Source organism: Perissodus microlepis, chromosome 23 (genome assembly GCF_051167445.1).
Source record: "Perissodus microlepis isolate ML-2025 ecotype Zambia chromosome 23, ASM5116744v1, whole genome shotgun sequence".
Classification (NCBI taxonomy): Eukaryota; Metazoa; Chordata; class Actinopteri; order Cichliformes; family Cichlidae; genus Perissodus; species Perissodus microlepis.
In genome coordinates, this window is record NC_140482.1 from 35,567,219 (window position 1) to 35,585,321 (window position 18,103).

General features: G+C 40.4%; 2 protein-coding genes across 4 annotated transcripts in view; one reads left to right on the forward strand and one right to left on the reverse strand.

Moving 5' to 3' along the window:
- usp24 (ubiquitin specific peptidase 24) overlaps positions 1-13,513 on the reverse strand; it is a 38,258-nt gene extending 24,745 nt beyond the window's left edge. For all 3 annotated transcript variants that reach the window (XM_084920862.1, XM_084920861.1, XM_084920860.1), the window contains exons 1-15: positions 13,096-13,513; positions 7,461-7,629; positions 7,170-7,237; positions 6,932-7,075; positions 6,545-6,670; positions 6,188-6,223; positions 6,021-6,086; positions 4,878-4,943; positions 2,520-2,594; positions 1,748-1,906; positions 1,541-1,655; positions 1,274-1,377; positions 941-1,048; positions 743-838; positions 441-602 (exon numbers count right to left, since the gene is read on the reverse strand). In XM_084920862.1, the coding sequence (XP_084776988.1) occupies positions 441-602; positions 743-838; positions 941-1,048; positions 1,274-1,377; positions 1,541-1,655; positions 1,748-1,906; positions 2,520-2,594; positions 4,878-4,943; positions 6,021-6,086; positions 6,188-6,223; positions 6,545-6,670; positions 6,932-7,075; positions 7,170-7,237; positions 7,461-7,629; positions 13,096-13,374 (1,773 nt within the window). In that variant the 5' untranslated portion in view covers positions 13,375-13,513. The remainder of the gene's footprint in view (positions 1-440; positions 603-742; positions 839-940; positions 1,049-1,273; positions 1,378-1,540; positions 1,656-1,747; positions 1,907-2,519; positions 2,595-4,877; positions 4,944-6,020; positions 6,087-6,187; positions 6,224-6,544; positions 6,671-6,931; positions 7,076-7,169; positions 7,238-7,460; positions 7,630-13,095) is intronic.
- Positions 13,514-15,051: 1,538 nt separating this feature from the next.
- On the forward strand, positions 15,052-17,742 carry bloc1s2 (biogenesis of lysosomal organelles complex-1, subunit 2). The gene is made up of 5 exons (XM_084921720.1): positions 15,052-15,313; positions 15,543-15,659; positions 15,823-15,942; positions 16,043-16,147; positions 16,760-17,742. Exons 1-5 carry the CDS (start codon positions 15,064-15,066, stop codon positions 16,789-16,791), a joined length of 624 nt encoding a protein of 207 aa, XP_084777846.1. The 5' UTR covers positions 15,052-15,063; the 3' UTR covers positions 16,792-17,742.
- Positions 17,743-18,103: the final 361 nt, after the last annotated feature.

Below are 18,103 nucleotides of genomic sequence, written 5' to 3' on the forward strand. Positions count from 1 at the left end.
AACTGACTATATCAGCAAATCAACTAATTATAAAACCTGCATTTACAGATACCCACAGAGGGTGTTACAGATGCAGACAATGACAAAAATAAAAACTAATAAAAAAAGTTTAAAAATAAATTATTCTTGATAGATGGGTACTTGTTTAAAAAGAAAGACCCCCTTCATTACAGTGGGGTACACTGTATTGCAAGAGTTTGACAAACTTATAAGGGAATGCTAACAAGGCAGAAAAAGACCTAGATATCTAGTAGAAGATCTGTCTAGTGTTTCATTAAAACTGCTGAGCTGCAGTTTTAAGATTCGTGACAAATGCTCCCAGTTTTTTCTTTGTGTGTGTACAAAATAAACAACATCTTTAAAGCACCGGCTCAGTGAAATGCTAAACCCCAACAAGAGCCCAAGTAAACAAAGAAAATACTATACTTTCTCTGTCTCACCTTCTTAATGTCTTCAATGCATTTAATAATGTAACTGCGTTTCACCAACTCCTTAACAGCGTAGGCATCGCTCAGAATCCCCAGGTGCTCCTCCAGTGCCTGCTGAACTAGACTGGTAGGCAAGGTGGGGAGGTGAGCCAGTTCCCACAGCACCTCCAGCACCTGGACAGATACACACACAAGGACAAGGTTGACTCAAGGGAACATCCTTACATCAAAACCTTTCACAATATCTTTACCTGTTTTTTCCAATTACTTTTGAATGAGCCTACCTTTGACAAAAAGACATTTACACAGCATACCTTTCCTGTTGTGGTTTCAGAGCGAGCTTCTCTGCCTATCCTCCCGATCAGGCTGAGCAGCTTTTGCCTTACACGGTCACTCTCAACTTCCCAGCTCTAAATACCATGCAAACATGTTATCATAAATATCACGCACACATGTAGAAATCTCTTCAAATATAACCTATTTTATCAAAATGTCACAGAGTGAGCACTGACCTTTTGTATGAGAACGAAGAGGTGAGTGAGCTGGTCAAAGCTGAACTTCACAGCAGCAGCAGCAATTATTGTATGAATATTTTCTATTACAGTTGATGATTGACCCGCCTGAGATGGTCACACACACACACACACACACACAAAATGAAATCAATATATCCACTGAGCTGACAGGTATTTGTCACATACTTACAGATATGCACATATAAAAGCACTCAGTGCAGTTTACTGATTTTCTTTAAGAGTTATAAATAGATAAAAAAAAACAAAAACGATCAGAATGAATAATAAATATGTAATAACACATGCAGTTGAGATATAAATGGTTCTTACCTGTATTCTCCAGATCTTGGAGAGTTCATCTAGTGACAGTTTACTCCCCAGCAGCTCAATGATTCCCTTAATCCTCTCACAGTACTGAGCTTGATCAATGTTACCTGGAACAAAAAGAATGAATCAGCCAAAGTTAAACTGAAATCTTAATTTCCCGATTTCTCAGTTTAAATTTATGCCAGTGGTGACTACGTTTAACTATGTCTGTGTGTTTTGCCAAGCACTCATCAAAACTCTAGTAAGTTATGTTTTAACAAACATCCTTACCTTCCAGTGCTATTGACAGGACAGAGTTCTCTACAAGCCAGTCCAGCAGTTTATCTGTGTCAATTGCATTTTTCACAGACTTTGAAACCGTGCTCTCTTCTATTAACTTTGTCACCTGAGAGACAAGCATACAAAAATAGTCTGACATGAGCTCAGAAATGGAAGCACCCAGAAAGAAATACTTTAAAATCATCTTTTTGAGCTGACCTCTTTGAGGGAGTTCATCTTAGTGGAGAAGTGGGGTGTTTTGAGCATACGTAGAAGAGTATCCAGCCGGAGATCATCTACCACAGTAACCAGCTCCCTCTGGAACCTCATACACAATAGCTTGATGGCTGACAGCAGGTCCGGGATGCTCACCAGACGCTAGGGTTGAATAACATTTGACTGAGTCATAAAATTCTTGTGAAGTTTCAATAAAAGAACCATTTCCACACTAATTTAGTTTCCTGAACTCAAGATGAAAAGTGTTTGCACTTACCATAGTCTTCTAAGACAGTTTATTCATACTATATGATCTAGTGCAGCGGTCCCCAACCCCCGGGCCTCAGACCGGTCCGTGAGTCGTTTGGTACCGGGCTGCGAGAGTTGAGGCTCAGGTGTGAAATGTATTTTTTTCAGCGTTTTTATCGGTTTTCAGCGTTGTTTTGTTATCGTTTTTATCGTTAACTCGGTTTTCCTGGGTCTTTTCACGTGTGTTATGAATAAATCTTCTTTTTTTTGGTACCAGTACTAGTTTTATTTTGTTGTATTTATCCGCGACACCTTAAAGGCCGGTCCGGGAAAATATTGTCGGGCATAAACCGGTCCGTGGCGCAAAAAAGGTTGGAGACCACTGATCGAGCAGGTGCCAACAAAAGTCACCAGTCCCATATTCATTCTGAACTCAAATTTACTGGGTAGCACAACAAAGAGGGCAGTGAACACATTCATCTCTGTCCTCTTTTTCTTAAAATTATAAGGAGGTATAAATCACTACCTTATCTTTAAGGTCCTTCTCCTCCAGGTTTTGTACATATGTGATCATCTTGTGGATGACTGGATCCAGCATAGGCTAGGAAAAACAATATGAAACTGTGTTGATCCCTGTGGGGTAAATGGACCACTGGAGCAGCAAAACAGTAAGAGGATACAGCAAATAAAAATAGAATATAAATCAGAATGGGGTAGAAGTGTCATGTAATAAACACAAGCGATGATTTTATCACTGGAACAAAACTACGGAGCCACAGACAAACAATGTATATACACATATGTATTACTGGCAGAGGAAAAAAAAGCAATTACAAGCCAGATTCTACAACTGTGTGTCCATGTGTGTACATACCTGTACTGCTGTTTTTTAAGAGGACCATTTTTAACATTAGATGTTAAAAGTGTATGTAACACCCTGTCACATTATGCACTGCAGCCCTGAACTTCTCTATCACCCAGCAGAGATCCATGTGAGAACATAAATATCAGCACAGTCAGATTAGACATTAGCAGGTTTTTAACCCGGCAGCTTCCTGGTACAAAGTCTCTGTGACTTTGATGTGTAAATAGAAGGAAAACTAGATTTACCAGCAATCATAATGCCCACCAGTGAGTGTATGCTGCCTTTATCCAGTTAGCTCCTTTGCTTAAAACACAGTAGTTTGAATGTGTCTGAACTTGATAATATCCTTCTGGGTGCTACATGTGAGAGCTGTGCATAAGTATCCCAACCCAAGTACAGGGCTCTAGAGTGCGACCAATTTGGTCGCAAATGCGACCAAATTTTTCAGTGGTGCGACTAAAAAAAAATATTTGGTTGCACCTGTGCGACCAACTGTTCGGGTAGCAAAAAAAAAAAAAATAAAAAATCTGCAACCTTCCCTGTGGTCAACAACAGACACACATTATGCCCCTATCGTGGACTAAACCAATCAGAGATAGTAAGGGGCGGGACCTCTCTGATTGGCCATGGTCCAGTTGAAAGTGGGAGGTGAGTAGCTTGAATAAAGCGATATCAATTCATTAAATCCTGAATCGACTTTTAAATATAACTGTGTTTTGCCAGAAACGCCAGATTCTCAGATTAAAGCTCACAAAACCATTTCAACAACAACCAAACAGCAGATGAGAGCAGGTACACGGATTCCACACAAAGACGTAAACACAGAACGGACCGACGCATCAGAATCAACTTTGTCTTTCTCCGCTTTCTCACCCGACGGCCCGTAGACGGACATGCTGTCGGAGCTTAGCGATTCTGATGCGTCCGGTCCGCGCTGTGATTACGTCTTCTTGCGCTGATTCTGAGCTGCAGGTTTTGTCTCTCTCCAACCAAAATTCACCGAGCCAGCAGCAAAAGAAGCAGCAAACTGCGCTTCACATTTGATCAATGTCGTCATGAATTTTGCTGTTTTGCTTCCACGACTATTAAAATCACACTTCATGCACAGCTAGCTCTCTCTCTATCTATACTTCAAGAACAGTTTCCCGTCTCCAATCTCTGTTTTCTGTATTATTCATTCGCTTATTACCCACCAGTCTACCGTTGTTTACAGCGCTGTCGGCTGCTGTCTTTTTCTTTTTTTTCTTTTTTTCACTTAAATGACCTCGGACAAGAAAGCCTATTTTTTCTGTTGTTCAATACTGAAGAAATTTAAACTTTATATGCAGAACATTGTAGAATATTTTTAAGGTTATCTGCTATAAAAAGCCAGACCAGGAAAATCTCCTTCATGTTTTTCTGTGTTTTATTCTCAGTTACTTTCACACAAAGGCATCTGCTGTGATGTTCACAATTCTGATGAAGTCAGTACTGATAAATGATCAGAATTATAATATTTCTGACTGTCTGAGGCTAAGTTGAAAACCGGAATCGAATGGATTATAGAAATCAGTGATGATACCCAGCCCTAGTGAGCAGCCTAGGCACGACAGAAGTGGATGTAGCTGTAATAGGAAAAGAACTATTGCTAACTTTTCTGTTAAGTTAAGGTCTGATCCTTCTGAAATTCATAGCCAGTGCTCTGACACGGTGTCATCAATCTTTGAAAGCTGAAAAAGCACAGTGTATCCAGAAAAACACATTATATTATATAAATTATTATAAAATTTGTGTGCGCCTAACTTTTGTGCCGGTACACCTAACTTTTTAAAGTTAGGCGTACCGGTACGCCCATGGCAAAAAGTTAGTCTAGAGCCCTGAAGTGTCTGACACTAATCAAAATCAGCTTAGGACACATAGGCCAGTCCTCACTTTATCCCACAAGGGGCCATTAAAGGGCTAAGACATTGTTTTAAGGTAGAAATGTATAGTGAGCATCATTTAGTGTGTGTGTCAGGGAGAGTAGATAAGGTAGCTCACCTGGACAAGACTGGAGTTAAGGTATTCAGCACAAACTCCGAGGGGTTGGACTAGAGCAGATACATACTGCATGGACAGATGAAAAAAAGTATAAACAAGTCAAGAAAGAAAGGAAAGGGAGGAAAATAATTTATCAGCACCAGCTTTGATTGTCTTAAGAATAATTCACTGACTCTGAAGCATTGCTAAAACTCACTAACAGATGTGTGCAAGACTTTTTATGGCATCACAACATCTATCCTCCTGATGTAAAATGTGTAGGGTAGAGATCAACCTGCATTTAAACACATGAGTACATGTGAGCGAGAGGGAGTGACTGTTAACACATGCGTGGATGAGTATCGAATACCAGAGCCCAGCTGTCATTTGTCATTCACTGCTAAATCAAGAGAGGCTAATGAAAGCTTCCTGTGTTCCTGTCAGTTTTTTGACTATCCTCCATCTCTGCCTTCTGCAAGTATCTCCCTCTCCTCCACCTTCCAACTCTACCCTTCTACCCTACATGCCTTCCTGCTCAAAGCACACAAATGAATGTGTCACCCTTGGTAGTAAATAGAGAAGTGAGCACTACTCTTTTTTTTTTTTTTACTTTCACTTTTACCATCATCCAATGTGCCTCTAGTGTGTTAGGGATCTAACAGCTTACACACTCTGCTGAGCTCCCACTGCAACTGCAGAGTGCAACTGTGGTGTGCAATGAGTCTTTGCCTTATTAATATGCTAATGGTTAGAGGGTGTGTGTGTGTGTGTGTGTGTGTGTGTGTGTGTGTGTGTGTGTGTGTGTGTGTATGCACGCGCACTGAATTAATGGCCATGCGCTGCTGAGGTTCCGGCCAGGTTCCCAGAAGGAAGCATCAGTACAAGGATGCCTCAGAACACATAAAACAACAGAGCATTTCAACCATCACACAGTAGGAGGATGCAGGACTGTGTTTGTGTGTAAGTGAATATTACAAAGAGTGAAAGAAAGAGAGAGAGACATTCAGCGCTGTGCAGCTGAGAGCACTGAGTTCAAACATGATGACCTTTCGCCTGCATAGACTGTCTCAAAGTACGTCTGCAGCACAGCACACTGACACTCTGTCAGTCTTAAGAAATGCCCGGAAAAAGATGATAAGAAGACGTAAAAACAATTGTTCTTACAGCTATCTCAATTTCCTCAGTGTTGAGTTTCGTCTGGATGGCAGTGAATCCTCCCAGCTCTCCAAACTTGACAAAAATTACAGAGAGAAAGGAAACATGAGGCAAAACTGATATAACTCTGGTATATATTTATGGAGACAATATGTAAGTGGTGGTTTATTACTCACTCGATTCACCAAGTCAACCAGCCAACCATGGGGCTCCTGAAACAGATCACTATGATTTAAGTAAATGCTTTCAGCAATGACACTGAAAATTCTCATGAGACATACACATTAAGTTTTCAAGCAGCTGCTGTGTGTCAGCCACCCATGGTCTCTTGACCCTCTGCGGCTCAGTTATGCAACACTGAAGAATTGGTCTGTCTGAACCCTGAACATGACTATACACCATAAACAAATTCTTTAACATGTAAACATATATAAATACTTGCCAATGCATCTGGAGTAACTGCCACACACACAGCACAATACTACAATGCTACAGTACAATCTTATAATGCTTCACAGACAAATTAGTCTTACTTTCTGATAGGCGTTGCTTGGAGAGACGGCAAACATGTTAGCCTCATCTCCAAAAACTTCAGCCCAATTTCTCTGACAGGCCTTCATCCGGTTCTTAAAATGGTACTCGTTGTCAGGATTAAGGGCCTGCGTGTAAGAAGAATTACACATCGTAAATATTTATTTTTATTTCCCCTCATATGTATGAAATAAATTAGCTTTTTTTTTTTTTCTTGTAAAGCTGAATAAAACCCAAAATAAACGGAATGACACTGAACCACAGTGGTTCATAACATTTTGAATAAGGTGATTATAAAAAGAAAAAAGACAGTAAATGAGACACTGAAGCATCGTAACAGGAAGGTTTTCTATCATTTTAGGAAAACATTACTAAGTGAGACGACGCACCATGGTCAACACTCCCATCAGGTTTACAGGTACAGGGTCCTGCTTCACCCTCTCTGCAACCAGTTCCACCAGCAACATGAGCATGTTGTAGATTCCCTCATGAATCTCTGTGCCCCATTTGTGTACGGCACTGCTGGTCAGTAGCTGGTGATAATGAACAAGGCACGTAGAAAGGAAGTAAGTCAGGTATGCTAAATATTCAAAGAGGCACTTGGAGTTCAGTTTCTCTTTTGCTTACCTTTTTAAAGGCCTCTGGCATGCAACGATCCATAAAGCGCTTGCAATTCTCATCAGCGTCAGCAAGACCTGACAGGGAAGGAGAAGTTGGATTCACACATCTAAACTTGGAGAATTTTTGGCTGTCAGATTAGTTACATATTGAGTCATGCGACACAAGTGGCCAAAATAACAACATGTGAAAAACACCCGATGGTCCAAACAAAACACGCCACCCACATTATAACGCAAATGTAGTTTACTGCAGACCTTAAAAACAACATTTTCATCACCTCCACACACGCAGTCTTACCATGTCGGGCAAGGCAGGAGGAGGCAATGAGACACTTGCCCAGGGACTCCTCTCTCTTGTAAGGTATGGACCAGTGGTCAGTAAAGACTCGACTTTCCAGTTCATACAGGTTGGTGGTGGGAAACTCCATGCTTCCCCCAGAGCAGTTCCCATTCTCATCATTGCTCCTCTGTAACACACAAACACAACAAAATTATGACATAAAGCAGAGGGTGACTGCATTTCACACGGCTCATCCCATTGTTTTATAATGACACTGCAAATGTCCTCTGTGTGATGCTAGGATAATACAAATGGCCTCTGGCGATGATAAAGTCAGACAGGATGATGCCTGAGTCTTCTCCTCTCTCTGGGAGAGGAGCGATAGCAGTCATTTGGAAAGTGTGTCCTCTCCTCTATGATCTGCCCTTCATCTCTGTAATATTTTTATCTTTCTATTTCCTCCCAAGAAGCTTTCAGAACAAATTAAGGCAGGTGCTTGTTAGTAAGTCCTTTGGCAGCAATTAAGTCTAAAGAGTGGTGATGTGTAAGTCAGGGTGTGAGAGCTAGACAGTCAAGTTCAATGAATACCCTGCCAAATGACATGACACTGTCTTGTTAGCTGTATGATGGCGTCATGCCTGAGCAGGTAATAAAGAGAGAGCTAAAATTCAACTCACTTAGAGTCAAGTTTTATACCATCTGTAGTTATGATTCACAGAGCAGAATTAAGGCTCAGCTGGAATAAGAAGACAGAAGAAGGCAGTGGCAGTGAAGTCTAGGAGTCTATGTGGTAAAAGCAAAAACAGTTAAAGGGTTAGTAAATTATTTATGCCATAAACTTGCTTACATATTCATGAGGTCAAGTGTATATTTATGATTAACCTTCACAGCCTCTTCCTCTCAAACAGTGCTGCCCGGCCAATTCATTCAACATTTAAGGATGGCGCAAACTAGGTGCAGATGTTAAAGTAATAACTGAACCATTTAATAAAGCTTGACCTGCTGTGTTACATTGGAAATTATGTTAAACTACAACTGCGCACTAGGATTCAACTTCCACTACATTATGACTGTAACAAACTATTAGAGACCATTTCTCATGTGGAAGCTGCACAGTATAAATATTAATTAACGGTACAGTTAAATATAGTTATATACATATTAACATAAACAGTGGTCAGTGCATTCAGTACATGACTGTCCTGCATATCGATGTATATGAGAAAATATTATTAATCAATCACAGAGAGGAGAAGAGGAGGCAAAGGGAAAGATAAAGCATAAAGGATATAGGAGGAGCATCATATTTCATCTCTTCCCTTTCTTAGAAAATTAAATACAACAGATAGATGAGAGGAAGAAAAGCTGGAGAAAGACTAAACTAATACAGATCTTTGGAAACACCCCAATGACAGAGCACAACTGGCAGAATTACCCAACCTCAAGTCAATGCCCTGTTTCAAAGAAGTACAATATAGGGAAAACCACAAATCACCATGAAACATGCACTAGGCTCCAATACTTTCAATGCTTCCAGACTTAAGGGCTTTAGAGGGAAAAGGCTGAAAAGCACTGCATGCGTGTGGCTGGCCTGGACAATGAGGTAACTCAGTGCCACTGTTACTATGCACCCTCAATCCTCCTGGGATCCTCTGCAAAAACTGCAACGTGTTTGTGTGTGTCAGGGACACTGCAGCGCTATATTTAGGAGCATGACATGTGGCCAAAGACCTATGACAGCCTTCATGAACATTAATACAAGAAACAAGGGAAGAGAAGAGGGCAAATACAGCACTTTCCAACTTTGGATTATTCTCTATAACTTTATATTTTTTGTAGGAATGAGTGAGATTTATTTCTCTGTAGTATATCAAATACACCACGCACAGGCACAGACACATTTATATAGCAATTACAATAAATGCTCAACTAGTACAGGGCTCTAGACTAACTTTTTGCCATGGGCGTACCGGTACGCCTAACTTTAAAAAGTTAGGCGTACCGGCACAAAAGTTAGGCGCACACAAATTTTATAATAATTTATATAATATAATGTGTTTTTCTGGATACACTGTGCTTTTTCAGCTTTCAAAGATTGATGACACCGTGTCAGAGCACTGGCTATGAATTTCAGAAGGATCAGACCTTAACTTAACAGAAAAGTTAGCAATAGTTCTTTTCCTATTACAGCTACATCCACTTCTGTTGTGCCTAGGCTGCTCACTAGGGCTGGGTATCATCACTGATTTCTATAATCCATTCGATTCCGGTTTTCAACTTAGCCTCAGACAGTCAGAAATATTATAATTCTGATCATTTATCAGTACTGACTTCATCAGAATTGTGAACATCACAGCAGATGCCTTTGTGTGAAAGTAACTGAGAATAAAACACAGAAAAACATGAAGGAGATTTTCCTGGTCTGGCTTTTTATAGCAGATAACCTTAAAAATATTCTACAATGTTCTGCATATAAAGTTTAAATTTCTTCAGTATTGAACAACAGAAAAAATAGGCTTTCTTGTCCGAGGTCATTTAAGTGAAAAAAAGAAAAGAAAAAGACAGCAGCCGACAGCGCTGTAAACAACGGTAGACTGGTGGGTAATAAGCGAATGAATAATACAGAAAACAGAGATTGGAGACGGGAAACTGTTCTTGAAGTATAGAGAGAGATAGAGAGAGAGCTAGCTGTGCATGAAGTGTGATTTTAATAGTCGTGGAAGCAAAACAGCAAAATTCATGACGACATTGATCAAATGTGAAGCGCAGGTTGCTGCTTCTTTTGCTGCTGGCTCGGTGAATTTTGGTTGGAGAGAGACAAAACCTGCAGCTCAGAATCAGCGCAAGAAGACGTAATCACAGCGCGGACCGGACGCATCAGAATCGCTAAGCTCCGACAGCGTGTCCGTCTACGGGCCGTCGGGTGAGAAAGCGGAGAAAGACAAAATGTCTGTGAAGGTTCTCAGTCATCCAGGTCATCGTAGTCAAAGGAGCTTGCAAAGAAAAGCGTCTGGACTTCTTTAAGTTACTTGAAGACGTTTCACCTCTCATCAGAGAAGCTTCTTCAGTTCTAAGGTCAAATGGTGGAGAGTCCCAGATATAAACCTAGTGGGAGTATCCCCCCACAGAGGGACAAAAGGACCCCCTGATGATCCTCTAATCGCCTGAGCCAAGGTGTGAAACTGGGTGTGGGTCCCAATCAGCCAGAGTTTCGGGTGTGTTCATTGTGAAACCTGGCCCCACCTTATCATGCGAATTCCTGAGGTCAGATGGCCCAGGATGTGAGTGGGCGTTAAGGCGTCTGGGAAGGGATCTCAAAACTGGATTATAGATGGCAGAGAGTTGGTGTCGTAAACCCCCGCCTCTGTTCAAAGATGGTCGCTCACAGTGGACATAGATGGCTTCTTTCACTCCTCTTTCAAACCATCTGTCCTCTCTGTCCAAAATGTGAACATTGGCATCCTCGAAAGAGTGTCCTTTAACCTTAAGATGCAGATGGACTGCTGAGTCTTGTCCTGTGGAGGTGGCTCTTCTGTGTTGTGCCATGCGCTTGTGAAGTGGCTGTTTGGTCTCTCCAATGTAGAGGTCTGGGCATTTCTCGCTGCACTGTACCGAAACTCTGGCTGATTGGGACCCACACCCAGTTTCACACCTTGGCTCAGGTGATTAGAGGATCATCAGGGGGTCCTTTTGTCCCTCTGTGGGGGATACTCCCACTAGGTTTATATCTGGGACTCTCCACCATTTGACCTTAGAACTGAAGAAGCTTCTCGGATGAGAGGTGAAACGTCTTCAAGTAACTTAAAGAAGTCCAGACGCTTTTCTTTGCAAGCTCCTTTGACGAGAAAGACAAAGTTGATTCTGATGCGTCGGTCCGTTCTGTGTTTACGTCTTTGTGTGGAATCCGTGTACCTGCTCTCATCTGCTGTTTGGTTGTTGTTGAAATGGTTTTGTGAGCTTTAATCTGAGAATCTGGCGTTTCTGGCAAAACACAGTTATATTTAAAAGTCGATTTAGGATTTAATGAATTGATATCGCTTTATTCAAGCTACTCACCTCCCACTTTCAACTGGACCATGGCCAATCAGAGAGGTCCCGCCCCTTACTATCTCTGATTGGTTTAGTCCACGATAGGGGCATAATGTGTGTCTGTTGTTGACCACAGGGAAGGTTGCAGATTTTTTATTTATTTTTTTTGCTACCCGAACAGTTGGTCGCACAGGTGCAACCAAATATTTTTTTTTAGTCGCACCACTGAAAAATTTGGTCGCATTTGCGACCAAATTGGTCGCACTCTAGAGCCCTGTAGTAAATAGTAGTAAATATGTTTGGTTGGAAAAAGATTCTAATTGTACTTCTAACCTTTTCTGGCAGATGAACAAAGAGTGGGGAAATGGGATTAAATAACATAGGAGTTACTTGGTGGTAAATTAATCTGTAACAACATCATTATTAGAATGTTTTTAAACATAGGTTTCTTATTGACCCGTGGGTGTGCTCTATTTTCTGCACACTGTGAATGCCAAGTGTTGTTTATATTACACTTATTAAAACAGCCTGTAATAAACCACCACCGTGATAACGGGGTAGAAGAAAAAGCAGATGTAAACAGGAACAGGTCAGTAGTTTATGTGTACTTATTCTATTGACCCACAATCACAGCATCTCACTACAATCAAAGGGACACAACAGGTGGCTATCAAGTCTGAATCAATAACCTCACAAATTAAAGGACTGGTCACTTTCAATAGCCTTACGTTTTTGGAAATCTATAAAAGCAATGTGTTTGAGGTTAGGTTTGTGTTTAAGGCGTTAAAGGTGTCAAGTGAATCATATGTAGATGGGCATCTGCGGTTTACTGTAATAGCACATAAACGCCGTAAATTAGGACAAAGTGTTAAGACCTGTAGGTAAGTAAATTACTGTGACAGAACTAGTGACTGGTATTTTTCAATCAACTACAACCCTTCTCATACACGCAATATGTAAGAATTATCAATGAATGACACAAAAATAGATACTCATATGATGACAACTGACATTATGAATAGAAAATAATCAAAATGGCCACGTATGCTTAAAAATGAAATTGCGAAACCGCTCTAAGCCCGGTTCGAGTGGACTGCAATTCCTACAGGAGCGGAGCAGTCTGATAACCATCCAGCTAACGTTAGCTAACACATGCAAAGCAGACAGAAGAGATCAAACTGTCTGCCTGCAGGCTGACTGGCTGATAGAGCTGTTTACCAGTTACCAGAGGTCCCAGCTGAAATCTCTAACTGCAATCCTCCAGAGTGATGCCTCTGTGCTCCTAGCCTTGGTCCCCTTACTGGCGCGTTTAACTCTAAACTAACGTTAGCTAGCCTGCTACAAGCTAACTGCGTTAGCTTTTATGTTCAAAATAGGCTTTCAGCGCAATTTTTAAAGGAACGAAGCTTAACAATCACAGGCAACTCTCTTGCCCTCTCCATTAGTATCAAACAGAATTTCACCTCCTGCTCTGACAGCTCGCGTTAGGTGCATGTAGCACTGAAGATGCTAAGTTTAGCCAGTTAAATGGGCGAGCCCACTCTTTCTTGCAAGCGGCAATTAGCCCGGTTTCCTCCCCTCGCTGCTTCAATTCATGGTTGCTAAAACTACAGGTTTCTCTTACCTCACTATCCACTACGTCGTGGTATGCTGGAGGAGGATCAAACCCTCCTGTGCCAGTCCGCCCGCTGTTTTCCCCCTCTCCACTCGAGCCCAAGCCGGGGTTAGGCCCACTCTCCATCGGTTCATATCCATACCCGAGTCCGGGGCTTTCGTTCGTCAGGAGCGCCACTGCCTCGTTGATGTCATTCTTAGCCAGCCGGAGCGCTTTTCGTATCACGTCGGGGTCTGGGAAGCCCATACAGAGGAGCGTCGTTATGTGCTGCTCCTCTTCGGTCTCCATTTTTGGGGTGTCTCTGTCTAGCAGACTAGTAGTAACGGGGTTTTCGGCACAGCCCTGTAGCTGTGCACGCCGCCATGTTTACAGTCCGCTGCTACTAGCCTGTCACGATTTGCTTCGCTCACAACAGCGCCGACACAGGTGTTACGGCGACTTCTGCCTGCCAAGCGCTGCATGCTTCTCGCGGGAGCGCGCAGAGGGAAACGAAAGTCATTTTATTTTGACGCAAGGCCCAATTTCATATGTAACTATTGCTTAATAATTTATTTTTAAAAATCCTAGCTGTCCCCCTTTCCTTTCACTTAAGTTTAAGTCCATTCTGTAAACGTTCACATTTCATAAACAGTCCATTTATTAAACTGATGAACAACAGCCTGAGATGTCATTTAAATGGGCTCAATGCAGTTTTGAACACTACTTAAAGAAGTCCTGACCCTTTTCTTTCCAATTTTGAACAATAATTTTTCACATTCACCTGGTCTTACAAAAAATTGACGTACTGTAGTAAAGAAAGGAAACCCATCAGTGGGATTTAGTTTTCTTTCCTTGTCCAACTTACTTTAGTTGTGGTATGGTAAGTAAAATTATATATATATATATATATATATATACACACACACATCCACACATGTGCAATAACACTAAGTGCAGTTGTATATAGCATTTGTATTCTATTTTTATCTTATTGTATATTTATTTTATTTTATTCTACTGTATATAGTATTTTATTTTATTCTATTCTGTACAGTTGTGTACTGTATTTATTCTTATTGTATCCTAATTTTTGCCTCATAACTTTTGCACTGTCCACTTCCTGCTGTGACAAAACAAATTTCCCACGTGTGGGACTAATAAAGCTTATCTTATCTTATCTTATCTTATCTTATCTTATCTTATCTTATCTATAGTGAAAAGTTCAAAATTCCTGGACTCCTTCTTTTTGCGATGTTTACATTCCCCAGCCATGCAGTCGGCCAGTTCGGGCACTTTCCTCGTCCCCTGGCCACACTTTTGACATCCATTCTCAAACTGTTTAACAATAGTGTAATTTTCACTGCGCATTGCAACAAAATTTGAGAAACCACAGAAATATTATAAAGTATTAACAATCTCAAAATTTTGACCTACCGTGATTATTTTCACAAATAAAACTTTTCTTCGATTAAATTTGGTGTAACCTTCTTAGGGATCAAAACACTTGGTTATAATCATGGGAAGAAACATGATAAAAAGGCTATATGTAAGTTTTAAAATGGTGGCAGCTGAAGGAACAGATAATTAATCGCGAGGATCAGTTCAGATCAGACATCAGCTCATACCACCAGCACCTTACTCTGAAAATGATTTAATTAGAAAAACCCTAGCCCAGGTTAGTTTTATTTTGTTTTGTTCAGCAAAATGCATTCAGACATTAACTTAGACTTAGACTTAACCTTCTTAACTGAACATTAACACGTGAGCAATGAATGTTTGAAGATATTGCAGTTTATAATAAATTGCTGTAGTTTATAAAAATGTATAATAATTTAGTTTTGTTAAATAAATAAAATAAATATTTTTTCAGGCATAAACCATGTTATTTAAAAGTCCAACTTTTTTTTTTACATTTATATTAAAGCTACACAGGATACCCTTTAAATACCGAAGAGCAGTTTACTAATGAAGGGCGTGGCTTTGCCATAGAGCGCGCGAATGGGAGCGGCGGCTGTTGGTGGCGGGCGTGCGTCACGTGAACGCTCGGCTCATGTGACAGAGGACAATCAAAACAGGAACAAAATGGCAGCAACTGGAGACGAAGCCGCTGCCATGGACAGCATCTCCAGGGCACCGTCGACTCATTCGGCGACTCTGAATCCGACCGCAAGTGATAGCGGTCAAGCAGAGGGCCCGGGGGATGCAGCGGAAAGCCTCGCAGCCGCTCCGAAAAAACACGGCACAAACAGTGAGTCCTGGTTTCTTTGCACTTCCCTAGCTAATGCTAATATAGCATACAGTAATCCAATTATTTAGTTTTCTATTTGTGGGTCTTACATTGTCTGCTCTACATGGCATCCTTCTTATTTGTGTAATGTGATTGTATTTTGCGTTATTTCATTTATATTGTGGCTACATTTAAGTTTGCAACTGGATTTAAAAGCTGCGCTGTGTTAATGCTGCTGCATTGTTTTCAGGTGATGGTGGTGTGGAGACAGCAGAGGAGGCTGTGGAGCCTGCAGAGCCCGATATAAACGAGTTGTGCACCGATATGTTTGAAAAGATGGCCATCTTCTTGCAAGGAGAACTAACAGGTCTCTTATTTTTTTGAATATTGGAAACACTCGCATTTTCTTTTCAAAGTATGAAACAGTTATGTTCTTAAATGTCAAAGCCATAGGGCCAGTTGCTGATGTTCTTTGCTACTCGTATTCATTCTTACCCATTTTTCTCTAAATGTTCTCCCAATCTCCTTAGGCACTTGTGAAGATTACCGTCTATTGGAGAACATGAACAAGATTACTAGTTTGAAGTATATGGAAATGAAAGACATTAGCATTAACATCAGTCGTAACCTACAGGATCTTAACAACAAGTGTGAGTACAAAAAAACTAAAAAAAACTAGCCCCATAATTTTCATCTGTTACTGGAACTTGTAATATAAGAAGACTTGTCTGGTGTGCATGTTTTCTTCAGATGCAAGTTTACAGCCCTACTTGGACCAAATAAACCAGATTGAGGAGCAAGTATCTGCACTTGAACAAGCTGCTTACAAATTGGATGCATACTCCAAGAAACTGGGTAAGACAGTTAATGACAGAGGTGTAAAAGTGTTTGTTCTGCACAGAGGACAGGATATCTTTTGACACAACATAACTGAATCAGAGTCAAAGATGTTCTAAAAAGCACATCTTCGACTTGGCAATGTAAAAATAGGTAAAATTAAAATCAACAGCTGAAAGCAAAACACCTTTGGGGCAGTGTTATCCATTTTTCTTTACTATTATAATTTTTAGATTTCACTGGTGGCTCTACATTTCTTATCTTTAAATGTAAAGTTACTTTAGGAAAGTAACTTTGTCATTGTTTTGATTCCACAGTTCCATCTTTCTTTGTTTTAATTTGCTATGTCTAGTGAACATATTATTTTTTTGTTGTGTCTTTGAGAGCACAGTCAAGGTGACAGTGTAGGCTCTTTCTGTATCTGTTGGCTGTTGACGTTATTATTTATGGTACAGTCAGCACAACAGTGTTGGCAGCTTCTATGCCAATAGATGGCGCTGTGTCACCACAAACAATTCCTGACCTAAATATTTTAACGTTAAGATCAAACATTATTTGATTGCACCATAACTGAACAATGTATTTTTATTACAATAGAGTGAGAAGTCATCCCTTTCTTTATCTTTATAGAGGCCAGATTTAAAAAATTGGAGAAGCGATGAGGGGGAAGAGGCGGTAGACTGAGAGCTATGGTGCCTTCCCTTTCACCCTGCCTTGCATTCTGTTTTCCCTGCCAGTGGAGCCAGGACCTGCAGGGAGGATGTGAACTGAGACTGAAACAACAAACAGTCAGAGACACTTTGACACGTAGAAAATACCAAGGAGGAAGCAGCTGAATGCACATGAGTTAGTAATGCAGTGTTTGACTTAGATTTGACTCCAATATCACGCAGCCAAGGTATACAACGTATACCCAAATCCTTTTGCAGATGTCTTTTTTTTTTTCCCTTTGTAGAATAAAAACTCTAAATAGACGGGCTATAATAACTGCGAGATGGAGGATATATTTATTACTAATCAGATAGAAATTCAATGGAGTATTCAACAGCAATGTTATACACAATTTACATGGCAAAGCATGGTCTCAGATGTGTTTTAAGAATGTGTTGGAATCCCAGTCTCCTTCCTTGGAAATTGTCTGATACTGAGCCCTGAAAATTTCATTTGGTAGCTCTGACTTAAAATGAATGGTATAAAAAAAACTTTTACACATTCACTAAAGACTTCAAGATGTTTACCAATGATGAAGCTATTGTATAGAGGGCAGTTGATAATGATGACACTTTGACCACGGAGTTTGAAATCTGGAGTTTAAAGACATTTAATATGACTGGCTTTTTTTTTTTTTTTTTTTTTTTTTTTTTTTTTGGACTAAATTATGATCTGCATATCATTGCTTGATTGATAATACTTTCCTCACAACGGTACTTATTATTTTGCTTTATGAACATGTACATGAGGTGTGTATGTTTTGGGTGTTTTTGTTTGTTTGTTTTAAAGCTAATGTAAATGTAATGACGAGGGAAAAGGGGAAGGGAGAGGAGAGGTCCTCTTCAAACTGGTGGAGAGCAGCTTAATAAAAAAAAAAGTGATGGTAGCCAAGGAATACAAAACTCAAGTGTAGCAGTTTATTTTATTTTTTATTTATTTTTTATTATTTTTTTACAATAAATAAATGTAAAAAAACAAACAAGCTAAAGTCCAACTATATATTATAAGTATGGGTGCAACAGTCTTGAAACAAATGCTCTAGTAGCAGCCATTGGAAACCAGTCACTTGTTCTGTCTCAATGGGAAAGGCCTTTTTACTGGGTCCAGCTTCTCTGCCATACCAGTTCCACAGACATTCATGGGGCGATCGTGGCTCAAAGAGTTGGCAGTTCGTCTTGTAACTGGAAGGTTGCCGGTTCGAGCCCCGGCTCGGACAGTCTCGGTCGTTGTGTCCTTGGGCAAGACACTTCACCTACTGGTGTT